The sequence below is a fragment of the Crocodylus porosus genome, unplaced genomic scaffold, assembly GCF_001723895.1.
Source record: "Crocodylus porosus isolate Cpor-Errol unplaced genomic scaffold, CroPor_comp1, whole genome shotgun sequence".
Classification (NCBI taxonomy): Eukaryota; Metazoa; Chordata; order Crocodylia; family Crocodylidae; genus Crocodylus; species Crocodylus porosus.
In genome coordinates, this window is record NW_017728949.1 from 6,142,980 (window position 1) to 6,159,836 (window position 16,857).

General features: G+C 40.2%; 1 protein-coding gene across 3 annotated transcripts in view; it reads right to left on the reverse strand.

Moving 5' to 3' along the window:
• Positions 1 to 140: 140 nt before the first annotated feature.
• The window catches only part of NDUFS1 (NADH:ubiquinone oxidoreductase core subunit S1), a 21,415-nt gene continuing 4,698 nt past the window's right edge, over positions 141 to 16,857 (reverse strand). For all 3 annotated transcript variants that reach the window (XM_019553651.1, XM_019553652.1, XM_019553653.1), the window contains exons 3-19: positions 14,892 to 14,989; positions 13,041 to 13,148; positions 12,251 to 12,327; positions 12,090 to 12,171; positions 11,838 to 11,968; positions 10,763 to 10,948; positions 9,887 to 10,021; positions 8,536 to 8,650; positions 7,844 to 7,989; positions 7,048 to 7,176; positions 5,999 to 6,128; positions 5,200 to 5,360; positions 3,248 to 3,402; positions 2,402 to 2,577; positions 1,166 to 1,300; positions 893 to 965; positions 141 to 479 (exon numbers count right to left, since the gene is read on the reverse strand). In XM_019553651.1, the coding sequence (XP_019409196.1) occupies positions 388 to 479; positions 893 to 965; positions 1,166 to 1,300; positions 2,402 to 2,577; positions 3,248 to 3,402; positions 5,200 to 5,360; positions 5,999 to 6,128; positions 7,048 to 7,176; positions 7,844 to 7,989; positions 8,536 to 8,650; positions 9,887 to 10,021; positions 10,763 to 10,948; positions 11,838 to 11,968; positions 12,090 to 12,171; positions 12,251 to 12,327; positions 13,041 to 13,148; positions 14,892 to 14,989 (2,129 nt within the window). In that variant the 3' untranslated portion in view covers positions 141 to 387. The remainder of the gene's footprint in view (positions 480 to 892; positions 966 to 1,165; positions 1,301 to 2,401; positions 2,578 to 3,247; positions 3,403 to 5,199; positions 5,361 to 5,998; positions 6,129 to 7,047; positions 7,177 to 7,843; positions 7,990 to 8,535; positions 8,651 to 9,886; positions 10,022 to 10,762; positions 10,949 to 11,837; positions 11,969 to 12,089; positions 12,172 to 12,250; positions 12,328 to 13,040; positions 13,149 to 14,891; positions 14,990 to 16,857) is intronic.

Below are 16,857 nucleotides of genomic sequence, written 5' to 3' on the forward strand. Positions count from 1 at the left end.
TGCTCAAAATAGTCAAGAACTGGATTTTTCAATACTAGCCTTCCTGATGCAATGTTTCCAGTATTTTTCCCCTTTAAACTTTCTTGAAGGCTTAGGTTGTTGAAATTTATATGCAGGAGAACCATAAACCAAACCAGTCCTAGGTATTAAATGTTTTATCATCATACCATGTTTGTACAGTCAATGACTGCATAAAATGTTTCTAGGTATAAACATTGCACACAACTCCACACAGTGACAACAGCCTGAAAATATTAAATTATGTGTACTATATTTTTGAAGATATGAATCTAAAACATAATACAGCATCACTTAAAGGTGTTTTTTGAACATTAGTCATAGCAACATATTGCCAGAACTTGTTTGGGAGTGGCATGATCATTTTCTTCAGCAGAAAGATGGCTCTTCTACAGCCTTAGCACCTTCAACAACAGCTTTCACACACTTGGCCATTGTCTGGGATGCTCTACTGATTGGATCTGCAAAGAGACAGATGTGTGCGCTTCACTTTATGCAATACAAATGCATACAGATAATTTAAAAGCCTCCCCAACACAAACTGCAAAACCATCCCTCCCCCCAGTTAAATAAAATGTAGAACCTAATCCTACAAACCTTACTTCAAGCAAGTTTCTTCTGAGCTTCTTGGGAGTTATGTTTAAATAAAGATTACAGGTTTATCAAACCAGGTCTAAGAGACCACATATAATAGTAGATAGAATAAGGTCAGGGTGATTAAAAATAGCTTCTTTTTAAGACCCCCTTAATTTGTTGGTAGCATCTTTAGAAAATGTATGCATCCATGTGGCTCCAAGGCAACAGCACAAAATAAGTATATAATTAATTACCTTTAATAATAAGTATAACTTTCATCACATAAGTGGCCCCATACCTGTCATATAGAAGTCTTTAATTGTGAGCTGGGGTGGAACAAGAGGGTCAGCAAGAAGCTGTTGATTCATTAACTGCAATGAGAGAAAAAGCGTATCAAGAGAAGTAATTGTCTTTGAAGCAGGACCCTGTTACTAGAGCACCTGCCTGAGAAAAACCCCCTTAAGGTCAGCTGCTATACAGTTCTAGATGCATATACTATATTACATAAGCAAGTCATTACATGTTCAGTGATTTAAAGAATATTACACTCATTGTTAAAAATGATTTATACCTTGGACAGCTCATTTGCTTGACTGAAGTAATTTGCTGCTTCTACATCATCATATCGGACCAGGTTAGGAGACACTTCCTCCAATCGGTTCCTTATTTGATCAAGGGTATCATATGGGAGAGTCATACCAGCCAGCTAAAAAAAGACCCAAACACAACACCACCACACAAGACATCAAGTCTAAGGTTCCAAATATACATTTTGAAGGAATTTACACATGCACTTTACTGTGGAGTTGATCAACTCCACAGTAAAGCATTGCCATCCACATACTGGAGTAAAGTAACTCTGCTGTAGGATAGTACTGCCAGACAAATACCACTCCTACGGTGGAGTTATCTACACGTGCGTTGCAGCAGAGTAAAAGGTGACCAGGGCTGGTTGAGGCATGAGGGTATTGTAGTGCAGGGCTGCCTGCCTGCTAGCCCTGTACTGTAGCACCCTCATGTCCCAGCAACCCCCTCTGCAGCATGTTGAGCTGGGCAGAGCAACTCCAGGTTGGCAAGCTGAACACTCCCCACCACCCCTTCCCGACCCTCTGCCAGCTAGGGCTGTGCTGTCCTGGCTCAATGTGCTGTGGTCCCGGGCACATGTATAAATATTGCTCCTGAGCACAGCAAAACTCCAATACGAGCTACACCAGAGTTTATTCAGGCACATTAATTGCATATGTAGAAGTTATTTTTCAATATTTAAAAACACTAAATCCAAAAGGTATCTACAAAAAATAGGTAAGGAGGGATGTAGCTGAGCAGAGCATTTCTTGTCTTTAGAATTGCAGTACATTAGGTTGACTTCTAGATATTAAGGAGTTAGAATGTTTTCTGGACAAGGAAGGGGGATTGGGCAGCAAAGGAAGTTTCTCTTCTCCCATACAGACGGTATGGCCAGAACTCTCCATTGTGTTCAGGTTAGCATAGATACTGCTATTAAATGTACCTATCTACATCCACATATTCCCCAGAGCTGGGCAAGGTACCACCCACTGTATGTTCTCACAGCATATTTAGCAGGATATCTAGCGACTACAACATTGTATGTCAAAACCTCAGAAAAAACAAGGAGCACAGTATTTACCCTACAGAAAAACGAGAAGTGTTGCTTCCTATCAATTTAGTCTTATCCACTTTCTCAGGAGATTATATCCACATTACTGAACCATTATGTATTATAGGCAATTTCCAAGCTCCATTTGGATTCCAATTAGGAAGCATCAATTTCTAATAGTTACAGTACCTCGGAGACTGCTCTAATAATTCTCCAGTCCTCTCTGGCTATGCCAGGGGGGGTTACTGCTACTTTTGTCTGCTGGGCTCGGCCCTCAGTATTCACATATGTTGCATACTTCTCTGTGTAAGCTGCGCCTGGTAGAATAACATCAGCCATGGGAGCGCCGATATCACCATGATGTCCTAACAAACAAAAAAAAGGAAGCAAAGAAAAACAGTCAATTTTCACGAAGAAACTGCAGTACATTGATAAACATCATTCAAGAGGAATGCTATATTAATGTTACAGCTACTGTACTCCTCTTTTCTTTTGAAATTTACTTGAATTAACTTGGCATTCATAAAATTTAAACCAGAACAGCAGCCCTGGACATTGAAGTCTTATTTGTCCATACTGCAAACTACTTGTCCAAAACCACTACCAAAATGATAGTTCTGTTGCCACATCCACTCAATTTCCAGGCTCTGCTGAGACTGAGATGAGGTTACAAGGGTACCTAGCTGATTGGCAATGACTTTGACATGTCATTTAGAGCCACTGCAGTTTTCTGTTAGTAACCACTTCAAATCCAGTGATCAAGAAACTGTGACCTAGGGAGCAAAGCAGCTTTCTAATTCTTTACCCGTCACCAGAGCTATGTAATATGAAAACAAACATTCTTGTATATTTAAGCTGTGTATTAATAAAATTCCAGCAGTTTATTAATACATTTTCCACAGTTCAGTTTATACTATTTCTCTTATAGCAAGCTTTAAAGGCTACCATTTGTAAAAAGATAGAGTCTATTCATATGTGCTGCTTGTTAGTGTTCAAGTTCAACACAGTGTTTCATTCATTAATTGTGTTGATTACCCTGATAAATGATGAAACAATCCTTTGGCAGATCTTGACGTGTTATGCAACCTTCATCTGCCCCAAGGAGATATAATGCTTTGGGAGGATTCTTCCGAATTGCATCTACTCCTGGTTTGAAACCCAAATCCAAAGCTGCTACTTGGCTTGCAACCCTACACAGAGACAAAGACTGACTTGTTACTTAAAATTACAGTCTGTAATGTTTCCTTTCCAACCCAACTTCCTTTAAAATTTTAAGTGACAGAGCAAAACAGGTATTCTGAAGTAGAAGTCTCTTGCCCACTGTTGCTCTTTGCAAAAAACATTTCAAAAGCTCATTTCGTCCCAATAAAAGTGGGATGAAAGAAAAAACTGACCCCGTCATTGACAATGAGAGAACATTCTTTTGTTTTCCTCACCAGCCTGAGTTAGAAATAGGTTATCTCCTCAAGTCCCACAATCCCCTGTCAATATATGGGTTTTTTTATTTTATATTTCATACACACATTCCTCTTCTGTGGATAACTCTGTTCAAAACAGCAGGGAAAACCCAAAGAAGGAAAAAGTAACTCTGTTAAAGAAACAAATATTGACTATATAGTGTTATCAAATGCATCAGGTTGATTAATCTTAACACTTGCAGTAATCCTAAGTGTTACTGTATTACTAGGTAAAAAAGTTAAGAAAGAAACATGATTTTCATGAGCCAAGCCTTTGGGAAGATACTAGGATTTCTTTTTTCTGAAATACAAGTTAAATCACAGCAGCTGGTTAGTAGTAATCATCATTAAATTTCTGGATACCACTTTTAAACAGAAAGTCAAATATCTTTGCTTAAAAAAAATGCACAATACAAGAGAAGTATAAATGCACGGTAAGAATTTATATTTAAGCACTACTGGCATTTTGCTTTTATTAGGCATTGCTGGTCCATATATCCTGTTAGGCACAATGGTGCACGACATTATTAGGTTCTTATAGCCTAAATCCAAAATTTCTCCCTTAACAGTCCCTGTGTGGCATGCAAAATGCTTGCTAAATCATTAAATAGAGCTTATGAAATACATTCTATTTTGCATTGCTCCTATTACATTTTTATGCTTCTTTGAAAGCATAAAACCCATGGCAGATTGAAACCTGTGTGTTAGTACTAAGAAATCCTCACACTTTTATATAAGGACATACTGAAATCATGATTGTGTAATTTTCACAGAAACTGCAATTTCAGGCAGGTGCCGCAAAAAAGCACAGGATCCATGCAAAATAAAAGTAAGTAAGTGTACTGGCAAGGAGAAAAGCACACATGAAGTCCTGTAGTCTTGGAGCATGGGAGGAGAAGACGGAGGCAGGGGAGGGGGCAGAGCCATCTCTACAGGGGGTGGGATTATGTAAGTGACACAATGAGAGGTGGGGAAAAGGAGTAGAAGGGTGGGACTGGAAGCAGTGTTATGCAAGTGAAGGATCAGGGCTATGGAAGGGAGGTGGGGTTATGCAAAAATGACACAATGGAATGGAGGCAGGGGACAGAAAGGGGCAGGGTTCCCACCCCCCAGTCCTCTTAAGACTGCAGGACTTCCTGCATGCTTTTCTCCTTGCTGGTACGTTTTCTTTGCAGCAAGCCCGGAGGTGGCCCAAAACCACAACTTAGTTACCCTGACTAAGCCTGGGGAAACAATCCATAAATAATTAATGGCTTAATGGCTTCCCTGGGCTTAATCAGGGTAATTAAGCTGCAGTTTTGGGCCACATGGCAATCTGTGAGGAGGGGTGAGACTGCGAGGGCCCCACAGCCAGAGGCAGGGGGGGCCTTCCACCTGCATTCAGCCCATGAATATGGTGGCCAGCCCCACAAGCTGCTCACAAAAGTCAGCCATCTGCCTCCTTGAGTTTGGTAGGCCTCTATTTATACATGCCATTTATGCCAAGTCTAGGTGGATCAAAAGGCCTGTAGAAAAAAATCTGAAGCAAACCTATGAAGGATGTTCATTACTTTCCAGTCAGCACCAACTCTACTTTTTGTCCTGGCATTATGTGCAATGGTAGACACTACGGCATGGATAGCTGCTCCATCACTGCGCTGAAGAGCTGCACTGCCAATGACCACCATTGGTTTTTTGGCCTGGTTAAGGACCTGTTTGATGGGGGGGAGAAAAAAAAAAAAAATCACTCCAAGGCTAAGTAATTCAATGCAAGTTCAGTTCAGATATTTGCAAAGAACAATTGTTAAGTGGTGTTAATGCAGTATATAAACATGATAGGTAACAAATCAAAATGTTTGCAACAAGTCTTCCCAGCAAAGCTGCAACTCTAAAATAAGGAAAATAGGTTATTTAATTTTCTAATTGGGTCCCATGAGTTCATGTTGTGGTAATTTACTGCATTATCCTGCACCATAACAATGTTTTAAAAAACTAAATTGTCAATGTTGCAGTCACTGTAACCACCTATAATTATTTCAGTAGTGCCTGAAAGTGGTTGCACTACCTAGAAGAGGGCATATTCAAATGTTTTATCACACACACAATCGTGGGACATTTCAGTGTTTCACGTACTTTACTGGAAGGAACTTTTAACCTCAACCGTTAGTCTGAACACACTGAATATAAAACTTACAGATTCTTTACATGGTAAAAATATTACCTGCTGCAAAATCCCCCTGGGGGGTAGGGAGGGGAAACTTTCACCAAAAACAACTTCTAACACTTGTCATACATTTAAAAAAAATGTTATTCTAAAGTATCTGCACCATTTTATTCATGCAGTGTGTACCTTGGCAAATTCATGCTTTCCTGAAGCAATATTCTGAAGTATCTGTGGAGAATCTCCCAGGTGATCGTATGTGTAGGTTAGGTTCACTGCACTTCCCACAACAGCCACTTTCAGGTCATTGTGAAGCCAGCTAAAAATAGTAAAAATAAAATATAGGTAAGCCACAGAAATTTATAATGCTGGTCAGCCAAAGCTAATAACATTAGGATTTTAGTGGCAAGTGACAGGATGATACCATGATTAAAACAAAGAACTACTTTAAAAAACAGAAATAAGATAACTGATCAGTGTATTACACAAGCAAAGAAAAATTGCCTACAGTCAATGGCACCCAACCTTTTTGACTCACAGGCTGGATGACCAGTGCCAGGTCTGTCTGCTATATCAGTGGTGCTCAACCTTAGGACCATGGCGGAATGAGCACTGCCAGCTCCATCCGTGAGCCAGATCTACTCCATGGGCCCAATCCAGCATGTGTAGAATTGTCTCAGATGCACAGGACTTGGAAATTTACCAGTGGGGGAGCAATAGTAGTGTCAATTGCACCACTCCCCCACCACCAGAATTTTTTAGACCTGTGGGGAGACCTACAGGACAGATTACATGACTACAGGCCAGATCTGAGTATACACAACGTACATCATTTCATATCCAGTTTATTATAGCAACAATTCTCTGTTAAAGACACTGCTCAGCATTAACATTGCAAAGAACTTGTTTAAAAACCCTGTATAAAAATTAAATCTTTGGAGCTATGTTCTGTGACAAAGGAAAGACTATGCAAGTTAATGGACTAAGGGATATGCTGAAATTAAAGGGAAAAAGGTGGGGGGTGAGGGGCACAGAGGAGAGAGACTCCTGTATCAGACACAACCCCATTCCATTACAAAAAGAGGGGGATCAGAGGGGTGGGGGGAGATGCTGTAAAATTGATCTGCCTGGATGAATGCCTAAAAATCTACATGGAGTCCTACTGCTGTACCAGATCAATATACATGATCTAGCCTCTCGCTAGCAAAAATGAATTACTAATCCATAAAAGTACAAACCTCTTTCGAATTCTGGCATTAAACAGTGGTGCTTCGAAGCGTGGATTGGTGCCAATCAGAAGCAGGATATCTGCCTCCTCCACTCCCACAATCTTGTTATTAAGCAAGTAGTTAGAACGTAGGTCTGTACTGTAACAAAAAGCCACACACAAAAGTAACTTTGTCAAAAAGAGGAGGCGAAGGCAACAAGTCAGAGCAGCAAAGACTGCAGGGTTAACTTACTAGGTGTAAACTATTTTCAGATGGGAAGCTAAAAGAAAGAAAAATCTCAAAGCTAATGCCAGTATAAACAAAAGCCTCCCACTTTATAAGGTTACTAGCACTATCAAAGTTCTAAAGGGAGCTATGATGCAGGCATGTTCCTCTGCCTATATAGCATTCTCAGCCTTTACCAAAGTAAAATTATACCTGCCCTAGAGATAGTTGTAACAATACCTGATGTGCTACAGTTACCTAAATAAATCCATTTATAGCCACAAGGCCTACTAAGTGTTAAAGAGCTGTTTTTGTCCTGAATTATGATAGCAGCTTTGCAATCTTTGCTACAGTACGAGACTATACCTCTTTAGAGCATCCAACTCTAGCATGGTGATTTTAACTTGAAATTATAATATTCCAGATGTCTATAAAACTCATTCAAAATCTCCAATCCTGAATATTTCAGAATCTTATGAGACAGTTCACACAATCACATTGCTCTGGACCATGAAAAAAAAAAAAAAAGTTTGTTTTGCAAGAGGTTTAAGAGTTTGCTAAAACTCTAAAACGTGCGTAAGATCTGTGTCTCTGTTCTCACCCGGCTCCAGCAGTAGGGAAGACCTCTTCAGTACACAATGTGTCAGAATTTACTCTGTTCATCAAATCTTTTAGAGCTACCAATGCTTCTGCATCCACCAGTCCTCCTGCAACTGCAGCAACATCCTTACCTTGGAAACTTTGCAGCTGGAAAGAGGCAATGTTAGTGTTGGATGAGGTATCAGATGGATACCAGCTTGCATTCACCTGCCCACAAGTTATGAAGCAAAAAGAATTTGAAGAGATGAAGTGTTATCTTCCTATCATAATGGTATGAAGTTTAAAATTAAGCTTAGGGTCCTTCTTCCTTCTCCTCCCCCCAAAAAGTTCAAAATGAGGTTTAACAAATGATTTTTCTTAGCATCTCCTTTAAAAACTTTTGGATTTTTCATAAATAGTAGCTAAACTACCAAAGGAACTACCAAAACTTTCAAGAGTGCAGGACATATACTCTAGACACTTACACTTCAAGAACAAAGAAACTCAGAGTTACACTTACCTATCAATTTTGAAATACAATTTTGAACTCTACCAAGTTAGAAATAAATTAAACTCCCCAAAATTATTCTCAATAAATTAAACATTAATAGTAAATGGTTGTCTCCAATCTTCAACTGAAGTATTACTGATTTTGCCTACTTGCCTAACAACATTTAAGTGCCACCAAAAGCAAAAGTTGTAAGTAATTCTTACCACTCCAGCAACACAAGTCAGCGCATCTTCCCATGAGGAATATACTAACAGCCCTTCTTCATTCTTGACCATTGGCTGACAAAGCCTCTGACGTTTCAAACCATCATAAGCAAACCTGGATAAGTGAAAGAAGTGTCACTCAGATGTGCCCTAACACCAGTATTAAAATCGCTGTGCTACAAAATAAACCTTACACAGCGAAAGAAATGCAGCAACAGTACAGACTTTTATTTAAATACAAATAGTTTGGGTTAAAATAAATAATAAGAACTGAAACCCTGGTTTTCATTAGCAAGTTAATCTTTTTCCTTCCATAAAGGAAAAAACAAAAACCAAAAAAACCCCACAAACAACCAACCAACAACATATGCAACAGGGCAAGTCCTGTTACTGAGAGCAGAGATAGGCAGTAGAGTGAGTTAGAAAGCTGCAGAGCCCAGATAATAAGCAGCTGGCAGCTTATTTAGGCAATGGCCTGCTGAGGAGTCCCCAGTTCAGAACCAGGAGCAGCCAGGGGCTACATAGACCCTGCACAAAAAAGTAAAGGAGCAGTGTGACTTGGGGAGGGCTAGAAGCAGGAGCTCCCTGCTGGGAGTTGAGGGAAGAAGCACTGGGAACTGCAGACTGGCCCAAGTTACATTCATGAAACTCCCTGCACTGAGTGAAGAAGTCATATTAGAGACTCAGGAAACTGTAAGAAAGACTAGAAAGGCCAGAGCTAGGAGAAGCCAGCATGACAAAGAACAAGCTGGGGGCAAGGCCTACAGAAACGGACCCCAGCCCCAATTCATCGCATTTTGGATTGGATTTATGTTGATGATGAGGCTTGGAGCGGCTGAAGGGGTAAAAGGAGGCTAAGGGTGCCAGAGAATGCCTGAAATCTGAGGTGCTGGAACCAACAAAGGCTGTTAGAGACTAAGGCACTCTTCGAGGGGCTGAGGGTCCAGTGAACTGAATTAAGCCAAAGCAGCTGAGAGCTCAGAGAGACTGAGCTGAGGGGCAAAGGAATCAATCAATCTAGTGGACTGGGGCAGCCTACTGAATTTAAAATAAGTGTAAGGCATGGCAGAAAAATACCCTGGTTAACCAGAGAGAAGAGGTGATAGTATAGTGGCCACCAGGAGGCAGCACACCTGCTTTTGGCAGTGAGTTCTGTTACACAGATCAGACAGGATTACTGCAGTCAAAGACTGTAAAAAAAACACAAAACACACAGTTCTGGTTGGAGCATTTGTTAATACTTACAGCAGAACATTCAGTTTGTTAAACAACTCAATGACCTTAAAACATTACATGTAGTATTCTGTCAGTGCAATTCTTAGCATTCTGTGAAACTCCTTATACATCCTACCTTGTTTTGTCTGAGATCCATTCCTCATTTATGTCTTCATGCAACCTTGGCAAAATTCTCATTACTTCTCCAGTCCTTGTGCTCACTACAATATTACTTCCAACTGCATCAAGAACATCAATGGACTCAATCTTTCTGCATAGAAAACAGACCACAAAAGACATACAAATTATGATTTTTTTCCCTAAGCAAGTGGCTAGATTTTAAAGCCCTGAAAACATTCCGTGTTTTAACATTAGGTATATTTAATGCTAAAAATATTTCACATGACATTGTAAGTCATACTTCAATTCACTAGCTGTCAACATTTTAGTTCTATTGTTTAGAGCAGTGGTTTTCAACTGTTTTTTCATATGCAGAGCCCTTAAAGTGTTTAAATGGAGGTATGGATCCCTTTGAACAGTAAATGTGAGTATTCACATACTTTTGATTGATCAGAATCATCTTTCACAGACCCCTTAGACATAGTCTGAGGACCCCCAGGGATCTACAGACCACAAGTTAAAAACCACTGGTTTAGACAGTCATTAGCACAACTTAGGAAAACTAATATGTTTGGGTTACTTTGATCCTCTGCCCCAGCTTCCCCACTCCCTAAATTCAAGACTATAAATATACATATAAATCTAAATTTGAGAAATGTATTAATTCTACAGATGTTGGAATTCTAATGGACTCAAATTTAGTAACATTTTAGAGAGATATAGAGTCTACAGAAGAACCCACACAGAACACAAAATGCAATAAGAATCTTTTTTCTTTACAAAACAATGTACCTTTTTGGAGGTAAATATTCAAAAGACTTCAACCACCACAACACATGTAAAAGAAAAAGTGTGTTAGAAGAGCAACTGAATTTCTGTGTAAGATGCATACCTTGTCTCCCATGGACGGGCAGTGAAGGCGTACGGCTTGGAGGTAAGTGCTCCTACTGGACAGATGTCAATGACGTTTCCTGATAGCTCTGACATGAACATTTTCTCAATGTAAGTGCCAACTTGCATGTCATTTCCTCTTCCGGTCGTTCCCAAATCATCTACACCTGCAATCTCATTAGCAAACCTAATGGATACAAATGAAATATAAAAAACTTGAAACAAACAGATCAGTAGGATGCATCTCAAATTTTCATCTCTCAGAGATTAATATTCTGATATACCTATAGAAAAGGTGGACGGACAGTCACCTAATTACACAAGCAGCTTCTGACCTATTTAAATAGGTTAATTCTATAGTTGTTAGAAATCATATAAACCAATTATACTATATCTGTATTAACATGCATGCATGTGTGCATGCATTTAGCAGTAACGTATGTGTAGGAGCACTAACTTACTGAATTTCGTTACACTGGGGGGAGGAGAAAGTGAAAAATAAGGGACTGTTAAATGAATACGCAGTTTGATCAGCTGTTCAAGCTTGTCCCAAAGTCAACAATAACCATAAATTCTCATGATGGTATGAATTAGAACAGCCTATTTAGATAATGTGCAGGCTCAAGGAGAATGGTGCAGCGACCTCAAAAGCTACATTTTAGTCTCAAAGACTGTGTTACCTTTAAGGCTATTCCCCCAAGGTTACTATTTTTAATGTGACTTCAGTCTCATCCCAACCAGACCCTAAAGGCCACTTGATGTTTGGGAATCTGTTCTGGAACCAGAACTAGATGACTTGAGCAAACAAGAAAAGAAGTTGGATTGATCCAGGTCATCTCCAGTTGTTACTATCTAACAGTAGCTGGGTGGTTTGTGTGAAAGTAATTGTTGATCTTCCTCAGAATTAGCACCATTATGGCAATCATAGAAATGAGACTAAGGACTGACCACTCCTGGGGTCACATTTAACATGAGAAAATAGTGGGGAGGAAAAAAGAGAAAAATCAAACAGTATTTGAAAAAAAAATCTTCCTTTTTGTTTGTACTGCACAGAATGTCAAACAAAAGGACACTACCTGATACATCGAGTGCACTGTATACATCGAGTCATGATTGTTTTGACTAGTGGGCCAATGTTCTTGTCCTCAACGGCACGCTTCCCTTCCATAAATCTGCTCCTGTCACTGCCAAACATCATTGATTGGTCCTACAATACACAAGAGGAAATAAATAAACTCATGTTGCTGCCAAGTATTGTTTCACTAGACACACAATTCAAAATATTAACTTAATGAATAAATCTAAAATAACTGAACTAGACTTTGTACCTGTAGATCGCATTCTCCTCCTTGATCACAGATTGGACAATCCAATGGGTGATTTGCCAGCAGGAACTCCATTACACCCTCTCTGTTGAAGTCAGTAATTAGTGTCACATTTGCACACGTTTACCCAGCAAAAAAGATATACGTGTACTTAAGGATGATACCTTGCTTTCCTGGACCTCTCGGAATTTGTCAGTATATTCCAACCCTTCATTACCGGCATAGCACAAGCAGCAACTGGCTGCAATCATCATAAAAACATGCATCAGCACATTTCCATTTAAACAGAAAGAAAAGCAAGTACTGATCATTTACATGCATGGTGGTTAGTCTAACCTTTTCTGGCAAATGCAGGATAAAAATATTTGCTTCAAGACAAACTACCCAAATATAGCCATGAGAGAAAAAAAATCTTCAAGAATCAAGTGTATGGAAAACCATCTTTGAAGCAAGTGGTTAACTTTAACCATTATCTTTATCATTATCAATAAAAACGGTATACTGCGCAAAAACGAAAGCATGCATCTAGGAAATGTTCTGGTGCCAACACGGAGCTCAGGGCTGCGCCATGGCAGTCAGTTTCAGAAGAGACTTAAGTGGACTTATGATGCAGTACCACAGAGGTAAAATCTGTCAAGCCCCAATTATATAGCTACATCCATGAACTCTCTTGGGTCAGTTTGAGTACCAGATGCCCAGCTACAGTACCAGTTTCCAAGTTCCTACTTTTAATCTTTTGAAAAGAACTGTGATTTACTGTAGATCCCGTCAGACATGCATGTATGTACTGTACACATGACATTTTGGGGTGAAGATATACTCAGACACAAAAGTATGTCTGCAGCAGCCACATTCTAATAACAATTTATGTGGAAATTAATCTGTGATTACTTCCCCCACTGTAGAGTCCTGCACACTTACAGAAATAATTTCAGTAACACAAAAAATAAATACCTTGGGGGCTTTCTCTATTTCCACAAGGCACATCCTGCAGTTTCCAGCAATAGACAGTCGATCATGATAACAAAAGCGAGGTATCTGAATTCCAACCTTTTCACAGGCCTAGAAAAGGAAGAAATAAAGAAAATAAATCCTGGATATCAAACTTGAGTTAAACAAAAATGTCCAAAGCAAAAAAAAACACAATACTCCCCACCAAAAAATCCCCCAAAACCCACAAACAAACCTCTAGAGTTTCTCTATGAATTAAAAACTGCTTTGGTTTCCAGGAAAAAACAACAAACGTTCTTGGTCTTTAAGATTTTTTTTCAGGTTTAAGTTTAAAACTTCGAGCGAAGTGAAAAATGGCCAAACTAACATCAAAAGGTAGAAATAACAACAGGTAAGAAGCATATTAAAAAAAAAAAGAGGTGTCCCCCTCAAACCAGCTAGGAGGAAAGCATTCTCTTTCCTTTGCTATTAAGAAAGGTGTTAGTTGCAGCAATAAAGAGAATGAATATTTATTTGGTTTCTTTGCAATAAATTTAAGAAGTGCAGTACAAAAACAAAATGTATATAAAGGAAGAAGGGAATTTGAAACTCAACATGAAAGATGCACGAACAAAAAAAATCCAAAATGAGAGAACTGGGCTTTGTTTGCCTAGTTCCCTCTGACTGTAGGATTTCCTCCTCACTGTACTAGATGCTGCTGTAAAATTCTACACAGACACAAATGTCAATCACACACCCTAGCAGTAATATGGTGCTAGTTTAAGTGAAAAACTTGGTTTTCTGTCAACTTAAAAAGTTTGCTTCTGTCAAGAAAGCTAATTAAGCAGAAAATGTTTAATAAAGAACACTGCACAAGACTTCAAGATAGAAATTCCACAGCACCTACAACTGTAATATCATTTGCATCCAAAACCACAACTCAGTCCTATATCTTCGTGCTCTCCCTTCTTATTACATCTAATTATACTGTAATTCTAATGTAAAAGCTAACCTCAAGAGTCTAGATGCAATGTTGAGCATTGTTTTGGAAGGCCAGGATTTCATTTTTTCTCATGCAAAGATGGGTAAGAGCACTGGAAAAGTTGTACCCTGAACTGGGAGCTTTCAGTGCAGGAAGGTAAGGTACATTTGAGTAAAACCCCACTTAATTAAATAAGATAATAATTAATGGGCTTTCAAGAGTCCTGTTCAGCTCTCATCATCAAGAAAATTGGATGACTGCATTTGTTTTTTTTGTTTTTTTGTTTTTATTATTAACATAATTTTGACCAGGACACACAACTACTGGTACCAACTAGAATATAATAACAATTTGTCTAGAATTCAATCAAAATTGGTTCAGATTGGACTTCTCTCTCTCAAATAAGTGATCCTCTCATCCTGAGTGGTCTTATGGGCAATGAAAGCATTCTAATATTACAAAAGCCTAAGTCTGTCTGTCTGTAACACTTTATTTGCACTCTGACTGGCTGAAGGAAACAGCCAGTTGGAGTGCTCCAAGCGTGGGGGAATGCTGCCATGATTCCAAAAGTGTGCCAACAACTAGACAGAGGGTGGGCGAGATGCTAGCCTCAGCTCCCCAATTTCGCTCCCTGCGAGCAAACCAAGGACCGGACGAGGGTGGGGAAGCCGAAGCCAGCTCCCCCAACCCGCTCTCTGCAAGAGGCAGAACAGAGGCAGCATGGGGCGCTAGGTGGCAGCACTTCATCCCAGCCCCCACCCCTGTCGTCATTTTTGACGGGCAACTGGCTAGTCTAGACAGATTGCTGTGATGTGCAACAAGCTGACAAACGTAACAGCGTAAGGGAGAGTGGGGAGGAAGAATCGGAAACATATCCAAATTTCTTTGTTTACCTGAAGCACTGTGGTTCCAGGATCCACAAACACAGGCTGCCCATCAACAAACACCTCTATTTGGTTGCTGGCTGCTGCTGTTGCTGCTGTTCCACGCACTGAAAGTTAAGGAGAGAAAAAAAAAGGTGGAGTCTGAATTACTGCTAGATGCAATGTTGTTGGTTTGTTCACTCCAGTTATGTTAACTTTTCTAGTCAGCTAAAAATCCATAACCTATGTCCAGAAGGCAAAGTTAGCTCAACTAAAATGATTCCTAATTAAGTTTCACCTGCACAACTGGCATTACTAAGTCTAAAGTGATTTTGTTTATATTCTGGTTCATGTTTTTAAATATACATTTCAATTCACACACCAAAACTCTAGGCAGGTGATCACTATTTAAAAACATGCATTGGAATCATTACTTTCAATAACTGTTACATAAAGAAAGTATTGAAATTTCTAGGAGAGGTATCCATCATAAACTTCAGTGATGTGTCATTTTTTAAGCCTGAGGGAGAGCTGTTAACCATGTTTCAAAAAGTACAGGTCAAGGGGTAGGAAGATCTTATTTCAATTAGCTTGCCAACAAACAATAAAGGAGGAGCTTGTTATAAACAAATTACAGGAAGCTTCCATTTGTTTCACATTATTCACCTCATTATAGATAAATGTTCCCAGAGCTTGAATTAAATACTGAGAGTTGTTTTTACGGACAAAAATAGTATCAGCAACCATCGATCCTCTGAATCATGGCGTTTGGATAAGAGGACTGTCTAGTCAGGTGCCTAATGAATGCCACTTCTGGCTGACTTGCCCAATTCAAAAGTGCAATGGCTTGTTACAAGTTTCACAGACCCACGTGTTGTCTGAGTTAGAGTCTGAGTTTGCAGCATGCTGCTTTCTTCTTTCTTGCCTCACTTCCATCTTCTGAATCAAAACCAGTTCATGTTGAGCAGCACCCAGTGCTGGATGTTCCCTTCAGATCGGACAGGATTCTCTGTGCTCCTTGCAGCTTTCTACATTTATGCTGAATGACTTCATATCATTTTTGCAGACATGGCACTGCCATAGAGGGTAACCCCACTTTTTAGAGCAGTCTTGAATCTTGCTGTGCAAAATATTTTTGAGGATAATCTCCTCCCATTCTCCTGACATGGCCAAGCCACAGAAACTGATGACTGTGAAGCTTAAGCTGAGCTGGGACTACTCACAAGTTAAACTACAAAATATTGATGACAGTTGCATAGTACAAGAGGATGTAAGTTTGCAGCTGGACCTTCTGAAAATAAATAATGAAGCATCACTTCCAGCTTATCTTACTATACCGATGATGATTTTAAGCAGGCTCTTATGCATCATATTACAGGTGCACCGATGCATGGGTCCGATATTAGATTGGAACCAATATAAAGAAAATTTAATATATCGGAAAAATCGGCTATATCAGGCTGATAATTTGGTTGATAAATGGCCCATGCAACCGTGCATCGCAGCACAGGCAGCAGGGAGCACAGCCCGGGAGCATGGAGAGCTGCCTCCAGCTGGTAAGCCTAGTGTGGTGGAAGGGGTGGGAGGAGGGAAGGGGCGCAGGAGAACAGATCAAGGCCCACCCCCCACAAGGAGGGAGACATGGGGCTGGAGCGGGGGAGATGTGGGACAGAGCTGCAGTTCATCTGCGGGTAACAGCTCCCACCACTGTGCGCCACTTGTCTAGGAGCCACTCTCGTCCAGTGCTTGCCTGCTTGTCCCAGGAGGGCATGGCTGGAGCATGTGCCCCCAGATCTGTGCAGGTTGGGCTGGGGCCAGGGCTGCACAAAGCTCTTCCCAGCAAGGCGGGGCTGTGCCAAGAGGGGGCTACAGGGCTAGGGCTGCAGCCACAAATTCACCGTAGTCCCTTTCCAGTGCAGCCCCACCCTGCCAGGGTGAGCCAGGAAGAGCTTGGCGCAGCCCCAGCCTGACCCGCATAGATCCAGGGGCACACATG